This window comes from Triturus cristatus, chromosome 7 (genome assembly GCF_964204655.1).
Source record: "Triturus cristatus chromosome 7, aTriCri1.1, whole genome shotgun sequence".
Classification (NCBI taxonomy): Eukaryota; Metazoa; Chordata; class Amphibia; order Caudata; family Salamandridae; genus Triturus; species Triturus cristatus.
Genome location: NC_140590.1, coordinates 5120706 through 5144803, shown reverse-complemented (window position 1 = coordinate 5144803; position 24098 = coordinate 5120706). Strand labels below are relative to the sequence as shown.

The 24098-nt window shown below is 55.3% G+C and overlaps 1 protein-coding gene across 1 annotated transcript in view; it reads left to right on the top strand.

The window, feature by feature from the left end:
• LOC146808671 (uncharacterized) overlaps positions 1–22755 on the top strand; it is an 88351-nt gene extending 65596 nt beyond the window's left edge. The window contains exon 4 of the mRNA XM_085614211.1: positions 22396–22755. Within this exon, the coding sequence (XP_085470337.1) occupies positions 22396–22561 (166 nt within the window). The 3' untranslated portion in view covers positions 22562–22755. The remainder of the gene's footprint in view (positions 1–22395) is intronic.
• Positions 22756–24098: the final 1343 nt, after the last annotated feature.

Sequence of the window (24098 nt, the reverse complement as noted above, 5' to 3'; positions counted from 1 at the left end):
CCTGGGGTGAGGGAAAACAGAGTAGCAAACTGCAGCAGGAGGTCCCGGCAGCCCTGGCGTTGCTCTGGGGTGAGGGCATCGGAGAGCCGGACCCCGTCCACGGAACCGTCTTTCTCCTGAGTCTTCAGGAGATCAGGGAGGGGCTCGGAGTCTTCTTCCGCCCCACTGTCTGTAGCCATCAGGAGGCTGAGTTCCGAGCGCACAAAGTGGGGTTTGAGTCTGTTGGTGTGGAGGACCCGGAGGGGGTTCCGGGGGGACTCCATGTCGATGAGATAGGTGACGGGGCTCTTGCGTTCGACCACTTTGAAGGGCCCCGTCCACTTATCTTGCAAGGCACATGGTTCGGTGGGGGACATCACCCACACTTGTTGACCAGGTTCGAATTCGACGGAGGAGGCATTCTGATCGTACCATTTTTTCATGTCCTCCTGACTGGCCTCAAGATTCGCTTTTGCCATTTCCCTGAAGCGCCGGGTCTGATTGCGTAGTGCCAGGAGGTACTTGAAGACGTCTGGAGGGGTCTTTAGGGGGGCCATCTCCCAACCTTCTTTGACTAGGCTGAGGGGCCCTCGCACAGGGTGCCCGTACAGGAGTTCGAAAGGGCTAAAGCCGAGGGACTTCTGGGGAACTTCTCGATAGGCGAAGAGGAGGCACGGAAGTAGTACATCCCACTGGCGACGGAGGGGCTCTTCCAATCCCCCAATCATTCCCTTGAGTGTGCGGTTGAATCGCTCAACTAGTCCGTTCCCTTGAGGATGATAGGGGGTCGTGAATCGGTAGGTGACCCCGCACTGTTGCCAGAGGGACTTCATATATTTCGAGATAAAGTTTGTGCCTCGGTCGCTGACGACTTCTCGGGGGAAGCCCACCCGGGAGAAGATCCCCATTAGGGCCCGGCCGACCACCGGAGCTGTTACAGTTCGCAGGGGCACAGCCTCGGGGTAGCGGGTGGCGTGGTCCACCAGTACCAGGATGAACCGATGTCCTTGTGCTGTGCGGGGGTCCAGGGGCCCCACAATGTCTATTCCTACCCTCTCGAACGGGGTGGTGACCACTAGGAAGGGTTGCAGAGGTGCTTTGAGCTTGCGGCCGCTCTTCCCGCTGGCCTGGCACGTGGGGCAGGACCGGCAGTGGTTGAGGACGTCGTTTCGCATCCTCGGCCAGAAAAAGTGGGTCACCAGGCGACTGTAGGTTTTGTCCTGGCCCAGGTGTCCAGCCAGGGGGACATCGTGGGCCAAATTTAGCAGGAAGTCTCTGAAACGGAGGGGCACCACCAGCACTCGACTGGCCCCTAACTCCGCGATTCTTTGTTCACTGTATAGCAGGTCGTTATCCCAATAGACCCAATGGGCTCCGGTGGAGTCCCCTGCGCTCTGGGCGATGGCTTGCTGGCGGAGTCCCTCGAGGGAGGGGCAGGTCTTCTGCTCCTGGCGGAACTGTTCCTGGGTGGGCCCCCCTTCTTGACGCCACTGAGCCAGGCCGGGAAGGTCCTGGGGCTGGGCGACCCCTTCGGGGGTTGGCTCTGGGAGGTCGGTATAGTCGGTGTCCTCTACTGGAGCGACCGGGGGAGGAGGTGCTGGCCATTCTGGTTCTTCTGGTCGGGGGATGGCACGGGCGGCCATGGACCGGGTGGTTACGCACGCCCAGTCCGGGAGGCCCAGCATCCCCAGGTGCTCTCTTCTTTCGACGGCGGCCCACGGGGAACTCTCAAGGTCATTCCCCAGGAGACAGTCCACGGGGGCATCATCCCGGACCGTCACCTTCAACATGCCGGAGACCCCTCCCCATTCGAAGGGGACGCAGGCCATCCGACATAGACTTTCGGAATTGTCGGCTGAGCGGACGGGGCAGAGAATGTTCGACAGGATCTGCTCTGGTTTTACCAGGTGACAGCGGACTGTCGTCACACTGGCCCCTGTGTCACGTAGGGCTTCGGCCTGGCGCCCATTAATGTTCACCCACTGGCTATATTTTCTGGTGTTGGCGGGTAGGGGAGCCCGCGGGACCATGTCTTTTCCCCCTAGGCACGCTAGGACCATGGCGGCCGGTTCCCACTCTTGTTGTGCCTGCTCATATTCTTCTTGTTCCTCGGAGATTTGTTCTCCCCCCAGGGCGGCGGCAGCTACCTGGCGGGGCTTTGGCGTTTGGTTCTGCGGGCAGCTCGGGTCATTGGCGTAGTGGCCGACTCGCTGGCATCGGTGACACGTGACGTTGGCTCGGAACCCCGGGCGCATCGGGGGGTTGCCCCGGCCGGCCGGGGGCGGGGTGCCGGCCGCGGGAGTGGCCGGGACGGTGTCTCTCCCTCGCCCCTGGCCTCCTCCTCCTCCTCGGGGGCGGTGCTGACCTTGGTGGTTCCGGTTTTGCTCGTGTGGCCCTCTCCGGCCCACTCGGGTGCTTTCCCACCGGTCAGCTTCGGCGGCGAGTTGCCGTGGGTCAGTCAATTTACTGTCGAGGAGGTGCTGCCTGAGCTCGACGAAGCAGTTGTTAGACAGGTGCTCCCACACCATGAGATTAAAGAGTTGCTCGTAGGTCGTTACGTGGCTTCCCTTGATCCAACCCTCGAAGGCTCGGCTGAAATAGTTGACATATTCCACCCAAGTTGTACCCGGGATCTGGGTGCTGTCTCGGAACCTCTGGCGGTACATTTCGGGTGTGAGCCCATATCGGGTGAGGAGGGCAGCCTTCATGTGGTCATAGGATGACATCTGATGGTCTGGGAGCTGCAGTAGGGCATCGCGGCCTTCGTTGACGAACCTCCCCCATAGGCCGGCTCCCCAGTCACTCCGATCGATCCGGTGGGAGGTCATGGCGATCTCGTAGGCTTTGAACCACTGTTGTATGTCGTCCTCTCGGACATACTCTCGGACAACATCCTTGGGGATGTGGACTTTCTTCTCGGTCGCTCCCGGGGTGCGCGGTCGCTCAGGCACCTCCGGTTCTTTATTCTGTTTCCGAAGTTCTATTTCTGCTAGTTTGCGTTCGTGTTCGAATGTTAGTCTTTTTTCTTCGAGCTCTCTCTGCCTCTGTTTTTCTTCCCATTCTTCTCGGAGCCGCAGATGTTCTAGGTTCAGTTTCTGCTCGGCTAATTTTAGTTCACCGTCCATCTTGAGTCGTGCCATTTCCAACTCATGTAATCTGTTTCTTTCTCTTTCTTGGATCTCTTCCTGCGAGAGGCCCGTTCCTCGCTCCTCGGGAGCAGTGGCATTCCCCTCCGATGCTGCACCGTTTTGGTCTGGGGATCCGGCGACCCCGGTTTCCGCCCACGACTCAATGGCGTGCTTCAAATCGTCTTTGGTACTCAGGCCGGTGGTAGCAATGCCTAGTTCCATGCAGAATTGTTTCAGTTCACGATGGCTATACTCTTCCAATTTATCCATCTGGAATTTCTCGGTGGATCCGCTCTCTTTGGTTGACATCGTGGTTTTGTCGTGGGGTGAGCTACTCTTTGTACGATTACGCGTTGATTCGGATCGCGCCGCTGGCCACCAATGTTAGACGGACCGGGAGGGTCGGCCGAGGACAAGGGGAGAGGTCTCCGGGGAGAGCCGTCTCCAGCGATCGTACAGATGAATAACTTCCCCCCCACAGATATACACCACACAAGGATAGGATTTAACGTTCTTTATAGGTGATTTCTTAAGGTACGATGAAATGGTACAAGGAGGTCTGGACTCAGGTGTCCCCTCCATTCTAGTCTCTTGGTTTGGGGAACGGGGGTAGCGGGACAGTCTGGTTACCAATCTGGTAGCTGAGATGGTATGGTGGATAGCTCACAATCCTCGAGCTCGGTGGTCTAGCTTGGACGGGCCGCGGCAGCGCCAGCAGGTCCCGGTGAAGGTGGTCGTTACACGGTCCGCGGCAGCGCCAGCAGGTCCCGATGAAGGTGGATGATGCAGAAGGCCGCGGCAGCGCCAGCAGGCAGGACGATCTTTCACAAGGCAGGGCTACGGCAGCGCCAGTAGTCCGTCAAGGCTGAGTTCTTCTCGGTGTCTCTCGACTCCAGGATACAACTGCCTTCCTGCTCTGGAGCTGCCCTAGTTATAGGTCTGGCGCCCTTTGATGTCCGGACCCTCGCACTTGGAGGTCGGGGGGTCCGGGATGAGGGAGTCCAGACACCCAGCAGGGGGTGGAGCCAGCGCCTGGGGGAGCTGGAGGGTGATCGGCACCTGGCGGGGGAGAGCCATCGACACTTCTTTCTCCCATTGACCTGCCAAGTGGTCCGTTCACCTCCTGGGTGGATGGTGGTGCCGGGATGTCGGGGCCGGCCAGGCCCAGGGTTAGGGTCGAGCCGAGGCCACGCGGCCTCGTGGCGCAGTGTCCAAGATGGCGGCTGATCCGGCCAGGGGAGCCGGTAGGGGTTCGGCCCCATGATACATGGCTGTCCGGGGGCAGGGGTTCCGTTGGGAGACGGGGTGCGGGTTGCCCTTGTGGGTAACACCTGGGAGTCCGGGGCTTGGGCCCTGTCATGCGGGGAGGGAGCAAGCCCTTCATGTGGCCTGTCCAACAGGGACGGTTCCTGAGCGAAGGAAGAGACACCCTGCTCGACCTACCCACCTCCATGCAGACCTCATATGAACACATGAAAGCGGCCCTCCTCACAAGGTACGGCCTCACCCCGGAGATGTACCGCCAGCGGTTCCGGGACTGCCGGAAGATCCCGGGTACCACCTGGGTGGAATATGTGAATTTCTTCAGCCGTGCCTTCGATGGGTGGATCAAGGGCAGCAAGGTAACCACCCTGGAAGAACTAACTGACCTTATGTTATGGGAACACCTGGCTGCCAACTGCTTTGTGGAACTACGCCAGCATCTGCTCGACAGCAAGCTCACGGACCCGAGAAAGCTGGCTGTCGAGGCGGATCGCTGGACCAACACCCGGGTCTCCCGGGGCCCTGTAGGAGAGTATCCCCGAGCCAGTCAGGGACCACCCCGCCAGAGAGGGGGGGGAAACCAGGGAGGGCAGAGAGAGCCCCAGACTAGCCCCCCAAAGTCCCAACCTCCGCCTTTCCCGGCAACCCCACCAGCTGTATCCGGCCCCCCCCTGAGACGGGGGCACCGGGTAACCATCACTTGTTTCCGTTGCCAGAAGCCCGGGCATTACGCCAACGACCCTGAATGCCCCATGGCCCCACGCACCAACCAGGCAGCACCCCCCGCTAGACAGATAGCCAATGTAGCTCTGGGGGAGGAGGTTGAGGAGGCCGAGGAGTGGGAACCCGCCGCTATGGCCCTAGTGTCCTTAGGAGATAGAGAGATGGTCCCTGGGAGCCTCCTGCCCTCTAACACAAAGAAATATGGGCAGCTCGTCACGATCAATGGCCACCAAGTAGAAGCCCTCCTTGACACCGGGGCCAGTATCACCGGTGTCCTCAGCCATTTAGTCCACGAGGACCAGGTCCTCCCCAACATATTTTGCCCTGTCATTTCAGCCGACAACACAGAAAGCCTATGTAAGGTAGCCCTGGTGCCTTTCGAGTGGGGAGGGGTGGTCGGTAAACTGAAGGTCGCAGTGAGAACATCCCAGCCCGTCGACTGTCTCCTGGGGAACGACCTGGAAAGTTCCCCCTGGGGGCAAGTTGAGCGCAAGACCCACCTAGGGATGATGGGCCTCCCTGAGTGGATGTGCGCCACCACTCGATCCATGGCGGCTCGACTGACCCCCCTGAGGGACGTCGACGACGCCCCGACCCCTGAAGATGGGATGGCCCACATCCCCCCACCAGAAGAGTCGCTCGCCAGTGACGAACCACCGCCTTCCGACTCCACCCCAGACACCGAGTTAGGCGATCTGCCCGAATTAGCACAGTGGCGCCACGAAGGGGGCCCCTCCCGAGAGGAGTTCTGCCGAGAGCAGGCTACCTGTCCCTCCCTGGTCGGGCCCCGGCAACAGGCAGAGGCCCAGGCCGCAGGCGACCAGACGGGGACGCACCGGGTCTATTGGGAGAATGACCTTCTGTACAGCGAACAGAAGTCGGTGGAGCTAGGGTCCGGCCGAGTGCTGGTGGTACCCCTACGCTTCCGAGACCTCCTCCTGGGCTTGGCCTACAACGTCCCCCTCGCAGGCCACTTGGGTCAGGACAAAACATACAGTCGCCTCGTGACTCACTTCTACTGGCCCAGAATGAAAGCGGATGTAGAAGCCCACTGCAAGTCCTGTCCCACGTGCCAGGCCAGTGGGAAGAGTGGAGGGAAGCGCAAGGCTCCCCTCCAGCACTTCCCTGTCGTCAGTACCCCTTTTGAGCGGGTCGGGATCGACATTGTAGGACCTCTGGACCCCCCAACTTCCCAGGGGCACCGGTTCATCCTCGTCCTGGTGGACCATGCCACTCGTTACCCTGAGGCCATCCCCCTGCGCACCGTCGCCCACCACGGGGGCCGGGCGCTGATGGGGATCTTCTCCCGCATGGGTTTTCCCCGCGAGGTCGTGAGCGATCGCGGTACCAACTTTATCTCCCGATACATGAGGTCCTTATGGCAACAGTGCGGGATGTCCTACAAGTTCACAACCCCGTACCACCCCCAAGGAAACGGCCTGGTAGAGCGGTTTAACCGCACTCTGAAGGGGATGATCGCGGGCCTGGAAGAGCCCCTCCGGCGTAAGTGGGACCTCCTGCTCCCCTGCCTCCTATTCGCATACCGAGAAGTTCCCCAGAAATCCTTGGGTTTCAGCCCCTTCGAGTTACTCTACGGGCACCCCGTCAGGGGGCCCCTCAGCCTGGTCAAAGAAGAGTGGGAGGCGGCGCCCCGAGGCACCCCCCGAGACGTGTTCCGTTACGTCCTGACCCTCCGCAATCAGACTAGGAGGTTCCGGGAAATGGCAGAGGCCAATCTGGAGGCGAGTCAGGAGGAGATGAAGCGCTGGTACGACCAGAATGCCGCGCTAGTCGAGTTTCAGCCGGGCCAGCTGGTGTGGGTCATGGTCCCCGTGAAACCCTGCGCTCTCCAGGATAAATGGACCGGGCCCTTCAAAGTAGTTGAACGAAGGAGCCCGGTCACGTACTTGGTAGACGTCCAGTCACCCCGGGACCCCCTCCGGGTCCTCCACGTGAACCGCCTCAAGCCCCACTTTGTGCGGACAGAGCTGAGCCTCCTACTGGCCACTGACGACGGGTCCGAAGAAGAGTCGGATCCTCTCCCCGATCTTCTATGCACCAAGGAGAAGCACGGCTCCGTAGAAGGAGTGAACCTCTCCCCGTCTCTCACTCCCCAGCAACGTGAGGATTGCCGCCAGCTCCTAGGGCAGTTTCCGGACCTTTTCTCCCTCGTCCCCAAGGTCACCGACTGGTGTGTCCATGATGTGGATACCGGGGACAACCCACCAGTGAGACACCGAGCCTACCGAGTCCCCGATCGGGTCCGGTCCTGTATCCAAGCCGAAGTCTCGAAAATGTTGACCCTAGGCGTGATCGAACCCTCAGACAGCCCCTGGGCCAGCCCCGTGGTCCTGGTCCCAAAAGCAGCCGCCCCCGGGGTCGCCCCGGAACTCCGCTTTTGCGTGGACTACCGGGGACTCAATGAGGTCACCCGAGCCGATGCCAACCCCATTCCACGAGCCGACGAGCTCATTGACCGGCTCGGAGCTGCACGGTTCCTCAGCACCTTCGATCTCACATGCGGCTACTGGCAAATTGCGCTCACAGAGGGAGCCAAGGAGCGGTCCGCCTTCTCCACCCCGGATGGGCACTATCGCTTTCGCGTAATGCCCTTCGGGATGAAAAATGCCCCGGCCACCTTCCAGCGACTGGTAAATAGAGTCCTGGCCGGGCTGGAAAAATTCAGCGCAGCATATCTCGACGATATCGCAGTTTTTAGTTCCGAATGGAGCGAGCACCTCCAACACCTCCGGAGGGTGCTAACCGCCCTACGCCAGGCGGGCCTCACCGTGAAAGCCAGCAAATGCCAGATTGGGCAAGGTTCGGTAACCTACCTGGGGCACCAGGTCGGAAGCGGGGAGGTCGCCCCTCTACAGCCCAAAATCGCCTCCATCCTCGCCTGGGAACCTCCCACTACCCAAACAGAGGTCCGAGCCTTTCTGGGCCTCACGGGCTACTATCGGAGATTCATCCGGAATTACGGCAGCCTGGTCGGTCCCCTCACGGGGCTCACGTCCAAGAAGCAGCCTAAGAAGGTACAATGGTCCCCTGCCTGCCAAGAGGCGTTCAATGCCCTGAAAACGGCCATTTGTACGGCCCCCGTCCTCCAGGCCCCCGACTACTCCAAAGAGTTTGTGGTACAAACTGATGCGTCCGAGCATGGCATCGGGGCCGTCCTCTCCCAAGTAAATGACCAGGGTCTGGACCAGCCCGTGGCCTTCCTCAGCCGAAGGCTGTTGCCCCGGGAACAGAGATGGAGTACCATCGAGCGCGAGGCGTTCGCAGTAGTCTGGGCCCTCAAGAAACTACGCCCTTACCTGTTCGGCACCCATTTCAGGGTCCAGACCGACCATCGCCCCTTGCGATGGCTCATGCAGATGCGAGGAGAAAACCCCAAGCTTCTGCAGTGGTCAATCTCCCTCCAGGGGATGGATTTCACCGTGGAACATCGCCCTGGTACGGACCACGCCAACGCCGATGGCCTCTCCCGATTCTTCCGCCTCAGCGAAGAGAACCCCCAAGAAGATGGGTAGTTCTCTCCGGCTTTCAGCTGGGGGGGACGCGTGTTAGACCCGGCCCTCGTAACATAGTCAGACCTGACCCCTGCACCTCACACCAGCCCCGAGCCCCTGGCCTGGCCGATCCTTCCCACCAGAACACACACACCCGACCCGGACTTCCCCCGTCCGTAGGCCTTCCTCCTTCGGCTACCCCGGGCCCGCGTGCCCACTTCATGCACCAAGATGGCCGCCCGGCCCCAGCGCGACCCTAGCCTACAGGCGCCACTCCGGCTGGAGGACATCGCGCTCCCCTTGGGATGAGAGAGGGAGGAGCAGTTTTCATCACACCTCTGCGCTTCCCTGGGAAGGTGGGTTTCGATCGACCTGCCGGCCTCCCCGAGGGCTGGCTCCACGCCTGCTGGGTGTCTGGGGCTCCTCCCGACCCGGCCCTGAAAGGATCAAAGGACAATGGCAGGAAACCCCCAACAAGCGACCCCCAGGTGACAAGACCCCTGCCTGCACAGACTCCGGACATCAAAGAGGAGTCGCCCTATAACAAGGGGTGCCCTGGGACTGTCCGGCAGATTCGCCTTGGAAACACCTGAGTCCTGCTGAGTGACTCGCGGCTCCCTGAAGATCGTAAGACCTCCGAACTTGTGCTTGAGCCTTGCTGAGTGACTCGCGGCTCCCTGAAGATCGTAAGACCTCCGAACTTGTGCTTGAGCCCTGCTGAGTGACTCGCTGCTCCCTGAAGATCGTAAGACCTCCGAACTTGTACTCGAGCCTGCTGAGTATCTCGCAGCGCCCCCAGACTCCCTTGGTCCCGCCGGACCCCACGACGACAAGCGTAACCCCCAGCTTGAGGATTGTGAGCTGTGCGCCGGATACGCTCCTGCATTTGATCCATTCCCCCAAAGACTGTCCCGCTACCTCCTAACCCCCCTCCAAGACTTTGTGAGCCCGCGCTCTACTTGTATATATATTGCCTTGCTGATCATAAAGATCTTACCACTCCGATCTGATAAAGATTTGCTCTTAAGAACTCTCGGTGTGGTGTCTCTTTGTCGTGTGGTGCCGAGTGCACGATCCTAGATACGAGATTCCTCCCCTGAGGAGTCTCCCGCCAGTGCCTGGCTACGATACCTCGAGGGTTGGTCTCAGGACAGTCAGGGCCCCCTCAGGGCCCCTCTGAGGTCGCCTTCTAACAATGGTACTCCAACGCTGTTCTCGGGGCAGCAGCCTTCGGCTGATGAAGGCTATGGGCTGATCGATGCCCTTGTCGTTGAACTGCGAGAGGACGGCTCCGATGCCGTGTTCAGAGGCGTCGGTCTGGACCACAAACTCTTGGGAGTAGTCGGGGGCCTTGAGTACTGGTGCGGTGCACATGGCGGTTTTCAGGGCGTCGAACGCCTGTTGGCACGGGGGAGTCCACTGCACCTTCTTCGGGAGCTTTTTGGAGGTCAACTCCGTGAGAGGCCCTGCAAGGCTACCATAGTTTTTAATGAACCTCCGGTAGTATCCTGTGAGGCCTAGGAAGGCCCGGACTTCGGTCTGAGTGGTGGGGGGCTCCCAGGACTTGATGGCGTCGATCTTCGGTTGGAGGGGGGCGACCTGCCCGCTGCCCACCTGATGCCCCAGGTAGACCACGGAGCCTTGCCCGAGCTCGCATTTGCTGGCCTTCACGGTTAGGGCGGCTTGGCGCAGGGCCAGTAGGACTTGCCGGAGGTGCTGGAGATGCTCGTGCCATTGAGAGCTGAATACGGCTATGTCGTCAAGGTATGCTGCGCTGAACTCCTCGAGTCCGGCCAGGACCTTGTTTACCAGCCGTTGGAAGGTGGCCGGGGCATTTTTCATCCCGAACGGCATGACCCTGAAGCGGTAGTGTCCATCGGGTGTGGAGAAGGCGGAGCGTTCTTTTGCTCCCTCCGTGAGCACAATCTGCCAGTAACCGCAGGTCAGGTCGAAGTTGCTGAGGAAACGAGCGGCCCCAAGGCGGTCGATGAGTTCGTCGGCGTGGGGGATAGGATGAGCGTCCGCTCGGGTGACCGCATTGAGCCCCCGGTAGTCCACACAGAATCTTATTTCGGGGGCGTCCCCAGGGGCGGCCGCTTTCGGGACCAGGACTACCGGGCTGGCCCAGGGGCTATCGGAGGGTTCGATCACTCCAAGGGTTAGCATCTTCTGTACTTCGGTCCTGATGCAGGTGCGGACCCGGTCAGGCATCCGGTAGGCTCGGTGTCTCACAGGTGGGCTGTCGCCGGTGTCCACGTCGTGCACACACCAGTCGGTGACACTTGGGATGAGGGAAAAGAGGTCTGCAAATTGTCTGAGCAGCTGGCGACAGTCGTCGGACTGTTGGGGAGTGAGGGTGGTCGACAGTTTCACTCCTTCCACGGAACCATCCAGTTCTTTAGCGCACAGGGGGTCAGGCAGGGGGTCCGTGTCTTCTTCCGCCCCATCATCGGTGGCCAGTAGCAAACTTAACTCCGTTCTCACAAAGTGGGGCTTGAGACGGTTCACGTGGAGAACCCGGAGGGGGTTCCGGGGGGACTGTACATCGATCAGGTACGTGACCTGGCTCTTCCGCTCGATCACCTTGAAGGGGCCAGTCCATTTGTCCTGTAGGGCGCAGGGTTTCACCGGGGCCATGACCCAAACCTGCTGGCCCGGCTGGAACTCGACCAGAGTTGCGTTCTGGTCATACCAGCGCTTCATTTCTTCTTGGCTGGCCTCGAGGTTGGCCTCTGCTAGTTCTCTGAACTTCCGGGTCTGGTTGCGGAGCGCCAGGATGTAGCGGAACACATCAGGAGCGGTCCCCCGGGGGCTTGTCTCCCAGCCCTCTTTGACCAGGCTCAGGGACCCTCTGACGGGGTGTCCGTATAGTAGTTCGAATGGGCTGAACCCCAGGGACTTTTGGGGAACTTCCCGGTACGCGAACAGGAGGCAAGGGAGGAGGACGTCCCACCTTCGGCGCAGGGGCTCCTCGAGGCCCAGGATCATCCCCTTCACGGTTCTGTTGAAGCGTTCCACCAGGCCGTTGCCCTGGGGGTGGAGGGGGTCGTGAACTTATAGGTCACTCCGCACTGCTGCCACAGGGACTTCATGTAGCGGGATATGAAGTTAGTTCCGCGATCGCTCACAACCTCGCGAGGGAATCCGACACGGGAGAAGATCCCCATGAGAACCCGGCCCACCACGGGAGCCGTCACGGTGCGGAGGGGAATGGCCTCGGGGTAGCGGGTGGCATGGTCCACCAGGACGAGGATGAATCGGTGGCCCTGGGCGGTCTTCGGATCCAGCGGTCCCACGATGTCGATGCCGACCCGCTCAAACGGGGTACTCACAACGGGAAAGGGTTGTAATGGAGCTTTGCGCTTTCCGCCACTTTTCCCACTGCCCTGGCACGTGAGGCAGGATTTACAGTGGACTTCCACATTTGCTCGCATCTTGGGCCAATAGAAGTGGGTAACTAAACGCTGATATGTTTTGTCTTGGCCTAAATGTCCTGCCAAGGGTACATCGTGGGCCAGGCCCAAGAGGAGGCTTCGGAAGCGCAGGGGTACCACCAGTACTCGGGCTGCGCCTAGTTCGACTGACTTTTGTTCACTGTAAAGGAGGCCATTGTCCCAATAGACCCAGTGGGTTCCGGTCCGATCACCGGCGGTCTGTGCTTCTGCTTGTTGTCGGAGTCCCACGAGGGAAGGGCAGGTGGCCTGTTCCTGGCAGAACTCTTCACGGGAGGGACCTCCCTCACAGCGCCACTGGGCCATCTCGGGCAGTTCTCCGAGCTCAGTCAGGGCCTCAGGGGCGGAAGGTTCCGGCTCTTCCCCCGGGTTAGTGTCTTCTTCTCCTTCCGAAGGAGGGTTGTCCGTTTCTGGTAGGGTGTCCCGGTTCTCGGGGACAGTGTTTGGTGGGAGGGCCTCACCGCCCTCGGAGAGTGGCAATCGCGCGGTCATGGAACGTGTGGTGGCGCAGACCCATTCGGGTAGGCCCATCATCTCGAGATGGGCTCTTCGTTCCACTTGCCTCCACGGGGAACTCTCAAGATCGTTGCCCAGGAGGCAGTCTACGGGCTGTGATGTTCGGACGGCTACCTTCAATTCTCCGGAGACTCCTCCCCACTCGAAAGGCACCAGAGCCATCTTGCAGAGGTTCTCGGAATTGTCGGAGGATATGACCGGACAGAGGGCACCGGGTAGGATCTGGTCTTCAGAGATTAGGTTGCGGTGGACCGCGGTGACACTTGCCCCGGTATCGCGGAGGCCCTCGACTCGGTGGCCGTTGATGGTCACCTGCTGTCGGTATTTCTTCGTGTTGGCGGGCAAGGGTGTCCCGGGGACCATTTCTCAATCACCAAGGGAGACCAGGGCCATGGCGGCTGGTTCCCACTCTTCGGAGTCCTCTATCTCTTCCCCTAGGGCCACGGAGGCCATCTGCCGGGCCGGGGGGTTGGTCGCTGCGGTTCGTTGATACTGGGGACACTGGGGGTCATTGGCGTAGTGTCCGGTCTGTTGGCAGCGGAAGCAGGTGATCCTAGTTCGTGGCCCTTGCCGCCCCGGGGCTCCGGTGCTGGCGGGGGATGGTGCTGGACCTGCCGCTGGTGGGCTGCTGGGAGGGTTGTGCGTGGGCCCCCCTGGGAAGTCTCTTGGTCGGCCATGGTTTCCTCCGCCCCTCTGGCGAGGTGGTCATTGACTGTGGCGACCGTAGCCCCCCACGGGGCTTCGGGCGGCCCGGGTGTTCACCCAACGGTCAGCCTCGGCGGCTATTTTTCGATGGTCGGTGAGTTTACTGTCCAGGAGATGTTGGCGCAGTTCTACAAAGCAGTTGGCCGCTAAATGTTCCCAGGCGATCAGATCAAACAGCTCCTCGAAGGTGGAGACCTTGCTGCCCTTGATCCACCCATCCAAGGCCCGGCTGTAAAAGTTCACGTATTCTACCCAGGTGGTGCCCGGTATCGTTTTGCAATCTCTGAACCGTTGCCGGTACATCTCGGGGGTGAGTCCATACCGGCCCACGAGGGCTTCTTTCATGTAGCTGTAGGAGTTCATGACCGTGGAGGGCAGATCCAGCAGGGTATCTCTTCCTTCGCTTAAGAACCGGCCCCATAACCCAGCCCCCCAATCCTTCTGCGGGACTCGGTGAGAGGTCATGGCGACTTCGTAGGCCTTAAACCATTGCTGGATATCGTCGTTTTTGTAATACTCCTTTACCACATCCTTGGGGATGTGGACTTTGGCTTCCACGGTGGGAGCGGATGGTCGAGTCCCGGAAGGTCGTGACTCTTCGCTTTTAACCCTCAACTCGATCTCTTTCAGGCTGCGTTCATGTTCCAGCTGGAGTTTCTTTTCGTCGTGCTCTCTTTGGCGTCTCTTTTCTTCGAGTTCTCCTTGTAGCCGTAACTGCTCGACGGCTAACTTTTTCTCTGCCAGTTTTAGTTCTCCCTCGATTTTCAGCTTGGCCAGTTCAAGTTCGTGGTTGCGGCCTCTCTCTCGGTCGGCTAGTTCCTCGGGGGACAGGTTCCCCTCTGGCCCGCTGTTTCTCACCGGGATGCTTTGTGGTTCATGGGCGGGGTCTCCCTCCGTTTGGGTCGGGGGCGCCCCCGTCTCGACCCAGGTCTTCAATACTTTCTTGAAGTCTTCCTTTGTGCTTAGTCCGGTGGTAGCGATTCCAAGGTCTTTGCAAAATTGTTTTAATTCTCTATGCGTGTAATAGTCCAATTGATCCTCTCTGAACATGGAGCTCATTTCGGTACCTGCGGCACCCAGGGAGGTTTCTCCTTCCATCTCTGTTTGGTAGTGCGTCAGTCGTTCACTGCACGCTCTCTTTCGGTGTCGGCTCGGATCCCGTCGTCTGCCACCAAATGTTGGAAAGGCGTTCGCCGGCGGGGGGTTCGATACACGTCTTGCCCACCCCTTTGACCCACCTCTCCCAAGTAGGCCGAACCAGGCGCGCACACCCTGAACTTACACTACGAACAGAGGTACACCACACGTATTCTTTGTAGGACGATAGGTTATTTTATCGAAGGTTTCAAGGGATCTTTATGATCCAAAGCATAAGGAGTACATCAGCGGTACAAGAGACTGCAAATCTGTGGTAGGGGAATGGGGGTAGCGGGACAGTCTTTGAAGGTAGTGTCTCTGCAAAGTACCCTGCGGATAGCTCACAATCCTCGAGCTGGAGGGTGTCGTTTCTCTGGGCGATCTCTTGCCAATTCGTCCTCGAGGGGAGCGCCGCGAGTCACTCAGCAGGCACAGGTGGTCGGAGTTTGGGAGCCGCGACCTTGTCCGCAGGGCTCAGGTGGTTCGAGAGTCGGGGGCCGCGAGTCACTCAGCAGGCCCAGGTGGTTCGGGGGTCGGGAGCCGCGATCTCGTCAGCAGGGCTCAGATGGTTCCAGGTCTTCTCTGCCATTCGTTCCTCCGGCACCCCTTGTTATACTCCCCCTGCCCTTTGAAGTCCGGAGTCCTCGCAGAGGGGGGCCTTGGGTGACTGAGGGGGTTCGGCGGGATTTCCTGCCGCTCGTGTCTTTGGTCTTTTCAGGTGGGTCTGGGAGGGACCCCAGACGCTCGGCAGGCGAGGCGCCTGCCCCCCAGGGGCCTGGTGGCCGATCGAGTCCTCCCGGGGGAAGGCGATCCGAGGTGTGACTGGGCTGGCGCCTCTTGGTCTGGCTCGGGGGTTCCCGCTCCCTCGGGCGGACATGCGTGGTAGGGTGTCGAGTCTGTCGGGGGCTCTGGCCGGCCCTCGGGTCTGTGTGGCTGGGGCGGCCGAAGTCGGAGATGTCGTGTTTTGAGGGTGGTTGCAGGTGGTCTGGATGATCGGGAGGGCATACGCCGTGAGGCCGGTCTCACACCCCTCGCCTCTGTGTTGGCCCTCTTCATTGCCCCTCGCCTCTGTGGCAGCCCTCTTCATTGCCCCTCACCTCTGTGGTGGCCCTCTTCATTGCCCCTTGCCGCCCTCTTTATTGCCCCTCGCCTCCGTGGAAGCCCTCTTCATTGCCCCTCACCTCCGTGGCAGCCCTCTTCATTGCTCCTCGCCTCCATGGTGGCCCTCATCATTGCCCCTCCCTCCGTGGCGGCCCTCTTCATTGCCTCTTGCCTCTGTGGTGGCCCTCTTCATTGCCCCTCGCCTCCGTGGCAGCCCTCTTCATTACCTCTCGCCTCTGCGGTGGCCCTCTTCATTGCCCCTTGCAGCCCACTTCATTGCCCCTTGCCTCCATAGCAGCCCTCTTCATTGCCCCTCGCCTCCGTGGTGGCCCTCTTCATTGCCCCTCGCCTCCGTGGCGGCCCTCTTCATTGCCCCTTGCCTCCATGTCGGCCCTCTTCATTGCCTCCGGTACTCGGAAGCTCGAAGTGAACATGAGGAGAAACGTATTACAATTCTCCTGGTCCCTGGCCCTCGATATGCTCCCTACTGACGCCCTGTTGCTGGAACTGACTCAGGGTGGGAAAATTTACACAGACTTTGCCTAGGGCAGTGTCCGTAGGCACTCACTCCACTATTTAAAATTTGCCTTGAATTTTGCCTGCTTTGGGGTAGATTGCTGCTACTTGGGACGTGATTTCTTCCTTTTACGTTAATTGGTCGTTGGTCCTCCTCCTCTGCCTGGGACCTTGTTTCCTCTGCTTGCGGAATCCTATGAGGATGGATATTATTATGATGACCCTGCTGGTTCCCACAGCAGGACCTGGTTGAGGCATTAGACGTGGGTCTGCAGCACTCCGTTAACAAGGCCCTGAGTCTTTAAAACGCCATCTTTGTGGCTATGCAGCAACAAGGTTGGTTGCCAGCTCCTCAAGTGTGCACCAAGGCCAGTGGGAGGGCCCCTAGGGGCCCACATGCTGCTGATCTTGTGAGTTTGGCCAGCTCGCTTAACACGGAACATGCCTACAGCGCTTCTGTTGAGTTCCCTATTCCGATCCTTTTCAGGAGGATGATTCCAGCTCCTCCTCTCACCGGAGCTCTGCCAGAAGGAGCCCGGGGGCCCAGCCAGTGAAAACGCAATGAGCACCATGTCAATGCCTTCCCTCAGCCACAACTGCTCACGGTTTAGCCCGCAGACATTGTCCACCCTAAATCCACGGCCTGGCTACAGCCTCAAGAAGTGGCGGACTATGTTCAGTTTCATATACGTCAGGCCTTTGACAAAGAGGTGCGTGCTAGACTCCACTACGAATACCCTAGGCCACCTTTACCTGGGAAGGTCTCACAGACCCCCCAAGTGGATACTACCCTTGTCACATATTTTTTTTTTTTCAAAAGATCCAAAAAAGGGGATTGACAGGGCCTGGCGATCCTGGCAGGATACATTACTGGATATGTCTGCGTCTCTGACAAAAAAACCTAGAGCTGGATTTCCTGGCTAAGGAATTGGCCATGGCCACTGATCCCAACGAATTGATAGGGGGGCCACAATGTTCTGTCTTCCAGTTAGAAAATGCTAATTGCTCTATGTCCTCCTAGAGGCGCAGGTCTGTTCTCCTGAAGCTAGATCCCAAGCATACTAACTGGTTTCTTCGGAGTCAGGCCTGATTGCGCTGGGGCTGTTGTTTGGCTATCCATTCTTGAAAGAGCTCTCTACATTTGTTTGTTGCTACCTTCAGCAACCTGGACAAAGCTCAGGGATCACGCTGCAAAGTTTTCAGACTGGTTTTTGGCAGGGCTGGACATTTTTGAGTGCTTTTGTTTGCTGTGGATACCAGCAAAGCCCACAGAGGGGTTACTACCAGCAACAGTGTGGGGATATCAGGACCCCCAACAACCCCATCTTCTACCTCCACTGCGTTCCAACCAGACTCGTTTCAAGAAGGGCCTCAATGGAGGAGCCGCCCAGGATTCAGGGACCACAGGTAAGGTTAATTCTACTTGCCGAAGTTGTTTTGCGGGGAACGATTCAGTCTTTCCTGCACACTTGACATTAAATCAGGCAGGTTGCTTAGGTTGTAGAGATGGTGCTGGGTTACAAATTAGAACTTTACAGCCCCCCAGGCAGTTCTCCCACCCCAGGAATGTTATTTTCCCAACAAAAGCAAGATTTTGTCTCCTCTGAGGTTCACATCCTTCTGCAGAAAGGGGCATTAGTGGTCTTGGATCCTCATCCTCTTGGGTTTTTTAGCTGCAACTTCTAGCAGAGAAGAAAGGTGATGACTCTCACCTCATACTAAATCTCAAAATCATCAATGGCTGGGTGATATACCATAATTTGAAGATGGACGGCATCCATCTGTTGCGAGATCTTCTCCGAGAGGGAGACTGGATGGTCCGGCTGGATTTGAAGGTCACATATCTCTCTGTCCCCATCTTTTTTCCCCATTGATGTTTCTCCAGCTCCGGTTGCAGGGCATTTGCTACAAGTGCAAGGTGCTTCCCTTCAGCCTCTCCTCCGCCTCATGGTGCCTCACAAAGCACCTGCCGCCAGTAATAGAGTCCTTGAGAGCTCGAGGCGCCCATCTGATTATTTATCTAGACGATATCATTATCATGGTGCACTGTCCTCTTCTGGTTGTCACTCATTTGGAATGGTCAATCTCCCTGCTCCAGGAGTTGCAAATCATTGTGAACTCGCAGAAATCGATTATGATCCCTTCACAAAGCATAGAGAATCTGGGGTTTCAGATCGATTCTATCCACTGCCAACTGATTCTCCCGCTCCAGAAGGTGCAGAGACTCAAAATTCAACATCTCCAGAAAGGCCTCAGCTCTGCTGCGGAACAGATTCTCCAGATTCTCATCTCAGAGGAAGCAAGGTTGGAGATGTTGTGGTTGTTGGATCACGTGGAGGGCTATTTTAGTCTCAACTCAAGAGCTTGTGATTGAGTCCGATGCCAGCCGTTGGGGAGCACAGTACGGCCCAGTTTCCACAGGGGGTCCCTGGTGTCAGGGGAAAGTTTCCTAGCACCTCAATTGTTTGGAACTCCTGGCGGGATCCTTTGTGATTTGCAGTCTTTCGCAGGTGAAGATGGATTGTTGCATCTTGCTTCGTATGGACAATGTCTCAGTGGCTCACTATGTGAAAAAACTGGGTGGGACGAAATCTCATATTCAGTCTGAGGGCCCGATTCACAGAACTAACTTAAGACAAAATCCTAAACTTACTACTATTTTGGTATTCACAGAAGGCACTTACTCATTTTGGTATTCACAGAAGTTAGGAGTTCTAACTTTAGGACTCCTAAATACCTTCTGTTACTAACAAAAGTCTTAAAGTTAGGATTTTTCTCAGTTTAGGAGTAGTAAAGTTAGGAGTCCTAACTTTACTACTCCTAAACTGAGAATAATCCTAACTTTAAGACTTTCGGTATTCACAGAAGGCATTTAGGAGTCCTAAAGTTATAACTCCTAACTTCTGTGAATACCAAAATGAGTAAGTGCCTTCTGTGAATACCAAAATGGTAGTAAGTTTAGGATTTTGTCTTAAGTTAGTTCTGTGAATCGGGCCCAGAGATTGCCAAGGATTTTGCTTACAGCACTGAATCTCAGTGGTGGAGTAGTATCTCCCAGGTCAGGGCGATACGGTTATGAATTGGCAGTCCCGACATCTTCGGGATTTCAGTAACTGGAGACTCCATCCCAGGGTATTCCATGTATTGAATCGTCTCTGGGGCCCTTGCATGATAGACCTGTTTGCATTGTACCTCATTGGTCAGATTCCAACCTTCTTTGTTTGACTCCCGGATCCAGAAACCCTGGCCACTGATGCCTTTCTTCAGGACTTGACTCTATATCTGTGTTTTGCGTTTCCTCAATTTTTGATGATTCCCAGGGTGCTGGCGCAATTGCACCATCAATGAGCGGAACTGTTTTTGATGACACCTTTTTGGAGAGCACAGGCCTGTTTCCCAGTTCTCCTGGAGTTGACTTGTGCCTGTCTGATTCTGATTTCATTTAATTGGAATCTCCTTCTGGATCCGGGGTGTTCACCTCATCCATCGATCCTGTCACAACACCTCACTCTAGGGGCTTGGAGGGTTTCCAGGACAGATGGGGTGTCCCAGGGATTTCACAAGAGGCTAATTACTTCATCTGCCAAGCCTGGTCTTCCGTTGAACGGGATGTCAATCCCATTGGAGCAGATTACTGTTTGGTGAAAAATTTTCGGTCCTCCCTTGCCTCTGCGGGTATGGCATACAGGACTGTTAATAACTTTAGATCTGTCATTTTTTGCTGGCCATGTTCATGTTGATGGTAAACTGGTGGGTCAGCGTCCCATAGTGTGCAAGCTTTTGAGGGGCATCCGTATGGTCCATCCTCCCCTTCCTAAATCCTCGGTGTTTTGGAATGTGTCCATTGTCCTGCAGTTTTTGGCCTCTTGGACTGACAATAACGGCTAGGGCGGTCGACCTCGGACCTGGGGAACCAGGTTCGAGTCTTGGCAGGGACGCGCAACATCCTGTGATTCTGGACAAATCACTTAATCTCCCCTTGCCTAACAAAAATGAATGTGTCCTCATGTAACGCAACTGGTGCTGGTGTAAAGCGCTCTGATACCCGATACCTTCAAGTCAAGTTTGCACTATATAAAACTCAGCTAAAATATACAAAATGTAAAACTGTTGCACAAGCAGATTTCAGCCAAGCATACTCTGCTGCTCTGCCTCGTTTCATGTTTCATGTAGAAAAGAATCTGAAGTCCGTGCTCTGGATTTGGCGGGCCACACTTTCTCCCTGGAAGGGGTTACCTTCTCCATTTCTAGGTGCACCAAGTGTAATACTTCATCAGTTTCTTATCCCGCTTTTCCAGATAACCCCAAACTTTGTCTGGTACAATGTTTGATGACGTCCTAGTTTTGTACTGACATGAGGGGGAAATTGTTAATTGCTTTGCAGAAACCCTTTCACCTAGTGACCCCGGCCATACTTGCGAGATGGGTGCATTGGCTTATGGGTGGAGGGGGCATTGATGTGTCCATGCTTGGAGCCCATTCAGCGCGAGGTGCGATATCTTCTAAATCATTTGCCTTGGGTCTTCAGTCTTCAGTTCCTGATGGTTGATACCCTATAGTTAGAGGGTTAGGATGTTGGTTACGGCCTGGAAAGTCAGGTCTCGAACTGCGTCAACGGTTTTCATTAGACTGTGCACAGAAAGAGGAGGTTGGAGGGCTGTTGGGCGGTTTGGTGGGCTTGGGCTCTATGGTAGATCATGTGACAGTAGGGAGTAATGGGAAATGTAGTCTTTCCCAAACATTTTAATGTGATTGGCTGCTGTTTCATTAGTAGTAAATGAAAGAGAAGCATAATCCTCGCCTCCGTGTCTTTAATAGAATTGAAAATTCTTGTCACGAATGTTTGCAAATTTTGAATCCTTCTAAATGTCTGTCCTTCCTTTGTTTCTGGGCTGGGGTGACTCATTCGCACTCCTAAATGTGTGTCCTTCCTTTGTTTCTGAGCAAAGGGCTCCACCTTCGTACTTCAAATGTGTGTTCCTCCTTTGTTTCTGAACTGAAGTGATACCTTTGTACTCCTTAATGTGTTCCTTTGTTTCTGAGCTGATGTGACACCTTTTTGCACCTAAATGTGTGTCCTTCCTTTGTTTCTGAGCTGAGGTGACACTTTCTAAATATGTCTCCTTCCTTTGTTTCTGAGCTGAGGTGACACCTTTTTACTCCTTAATATGTGTCCTTCCTTTGTTTCTGAGCTGAGGTGACACTTTTGTATTTCTAAATATGTGCCCTTCCTTTGTTTCTGAGCTGAGGTGACACCTTTTTATTCCTAAATGTGTGTCCTTCCTTTGTTTCTGAGCTCAGGTTACACCTTCATACTCCTAAATGTGTGTTCTTTCTTTTTTTCTGAGCTGAGGCGACACCTTTGCACCCCTAAATATTTGTCCTTCCTTTGTTTCTGAGCTGAGGTGACACCTTTTTACTCCTAAATGTGTGTCCTTCCTTTTTTTCTGAGCTGAGGTGACACTTTTGGACTTCTAAATGTCTGTCCTTCCTTTGTTTCTGAGCACAGGTTACACCTTCATGCTCCTAAATGTGTGTCCTTCCTTTGTTTCTGAGCTGAGGTGACACCTTTGTACTCCTAAATGTGTTCTTCCTTTGTTTCTGAGCAGAGGTGACACCTTCGTACTCCAAAATGTGTTCTTCCTTTGTTTCTGAGCAGAGGCGACACCTTCTTACTCCTAAATGTGTGTCCTTCCTTTGTTTTTGAGCTGAGGCGACACCCTCGTACTCCTAAATGTGTGTCCTTCCTTTGTTTCTGAGCTGAGGCGACACCCTCGTACTCCTAAATGTGTGTCCTTCCTTTGTTTCTGAGCTGAGGCGACACCCTCATACTCCTAAATGTGTCCTTCCTTTGTTTACGAGTTCAGGTAACACCTTCGTACCTTTGCCTCACATTGAGTGGCTAGTTGCTAATGACCTAACCTTCAGATTTCTTTGCATTGGTTGGCTATTGACAGTGTAATAGGTATTCAGGGCTGTGAGTCTTCTGCAGGCCCCATGCAGTGCGATCTAAGATAACAGCATCCTCTTTGTCATGATCTTTGTAGAAATGTGGCCACGGTGGCTCTAACCTGGACACGTGGTTCCAATACACAGACGGTCTGGACCTCAGGTACCGGGGAATGCCTCACTTAGTTAATTTAGACCATAGTAAAGCATGGTCTACTCCACGATTGATCCAAGGACAGTGGACGCCAGAGGGAAGACACTTCATGACAATATCACTCTGGCTCTCAAGGGGGTTTCATGATTATGGTAGACACGTATACTTTAGGGCATGCGCATATATCATGGGTCGCAGCAATCTAAGGAGTGCTTGTCGCAGTTACGGTTAATAACAAAATTCAATTTCTTTCATTTCAGGAAGACCTTGAATGGTGTCCAGGGGGTTGTAAATTATAGCTCCGAGTATCTATGGACTTACTATGAGGACCACTTCAGCGCTCCGGTCAAAGAAATCCAGGAACGGATTAAAGCAACAAACAGCACGGGTGGCCTCAAGGACTTCTTCAAGAAATTTTATTCCTAGAACAGAAAAGGGTGCGGTTTAGGAGCCATCTATGAGAAGAGAACTTGACTGTCCATTCCATGGCTCATTTCAGCTTCTCTAGATCCTTTCCCGGCTCCATCTGCTGATGGATCTCAGCCAGATTATGTACTCCTCCAATCTCTCCATCTTGCCTCCCCTCCGATAACCCAAATATAATGAGCTTTTGGTAACAAGTCTGTGTCTTGAAATGGTCATTTATGTAAAAATTGAGTGTTGGGGGGATGGATGGTAGATTGACCCTATTGTATGATTGTGCGCTCTACAAATACCCTTAACATAACAGAGCTGTACAGGGCCTTGAGGGTCTGGCCCCATGTGGCCAAGGATATAGATCATTACTGGACAATCCCTGCAGATTCTTTACCACAACAGATCACAAGTGAGCAGTACCTGCAGATTCTACAACACAATAGATCACAAGTGAGCAATACCCACAGATTCTATACCACAACAGATCACAAGTGAGCAACCCTATAGATTCTATACAACAGATGACAAATGAGCAATACCCACAGATTCTATACCACAACAGATCACAAGTGAGCGATAGCGGCAGATTCTAAACCACAACAGATCACAAGTGAGCAATAGCTTAAGATTCTATAACACAACAGATCACAAGTGAGCAACCCACAGATTCTATACCACAACAGATCAAAAGTGAGCAATAGCTTCAGCTTCTATACCACAACAGATCACTAGTGAGCAATACCTGCAGATTCTATACCACAACAGATCACAAGTGAGCAGTACCTGCAGATTCTATACCACAACAGATCACAAGTGAGCAATACCTGCAGATTCTATACCACAACAGATCACAAGTAAGCAATAGCTTCAGATTCTATACCACAACAGATCACAAGTGAGCAACGCTGCAGATTGTATACCACAACAGATCACAAGTGAGCAATACCCACAGATGCTATACCACAACAGATCACAAGAGAGCTATTTCTGCAGATTCTATACCACAATTTATAAAAAGTGAGCAGTACCTGCAGATTCTATACCACAACAGATCACAAGTGAGCAATAGCCACATATTCTGTACCACAACAGATCAAAAGTGAGCAATACCTACATATTCTATAACACAACAGATCACAAGTGAGCAATACCTGCAGATTCTATACTACATCAGAACACAAGTGAGCAACCATACAGATTCTATACAACAGATCACAAGTGAGCAATACCCAAAGATTCTCTACCACAACAGATCACAAGTGAGCAATACCTGCGTATTCTATACCACAACAAATCACAAGTGAGCAATAGCTTCAGATTCTATACCACAACAGATCACAAGTGAGAAATAGCTTCAGATGTTATACCACAACAGATCACAAGTGAACAATATCTGCAGATTCTATGCCACAACAGATCACAAGTGAGCAATAGCTTCAGATTCTATACCACAACAGATCACAAGTGAGCAATAGCTTCAGATGTTATACCACAACAGATCACAAGTGAACAATATCTGCAGATTCTATGCCACAACAGATCACAA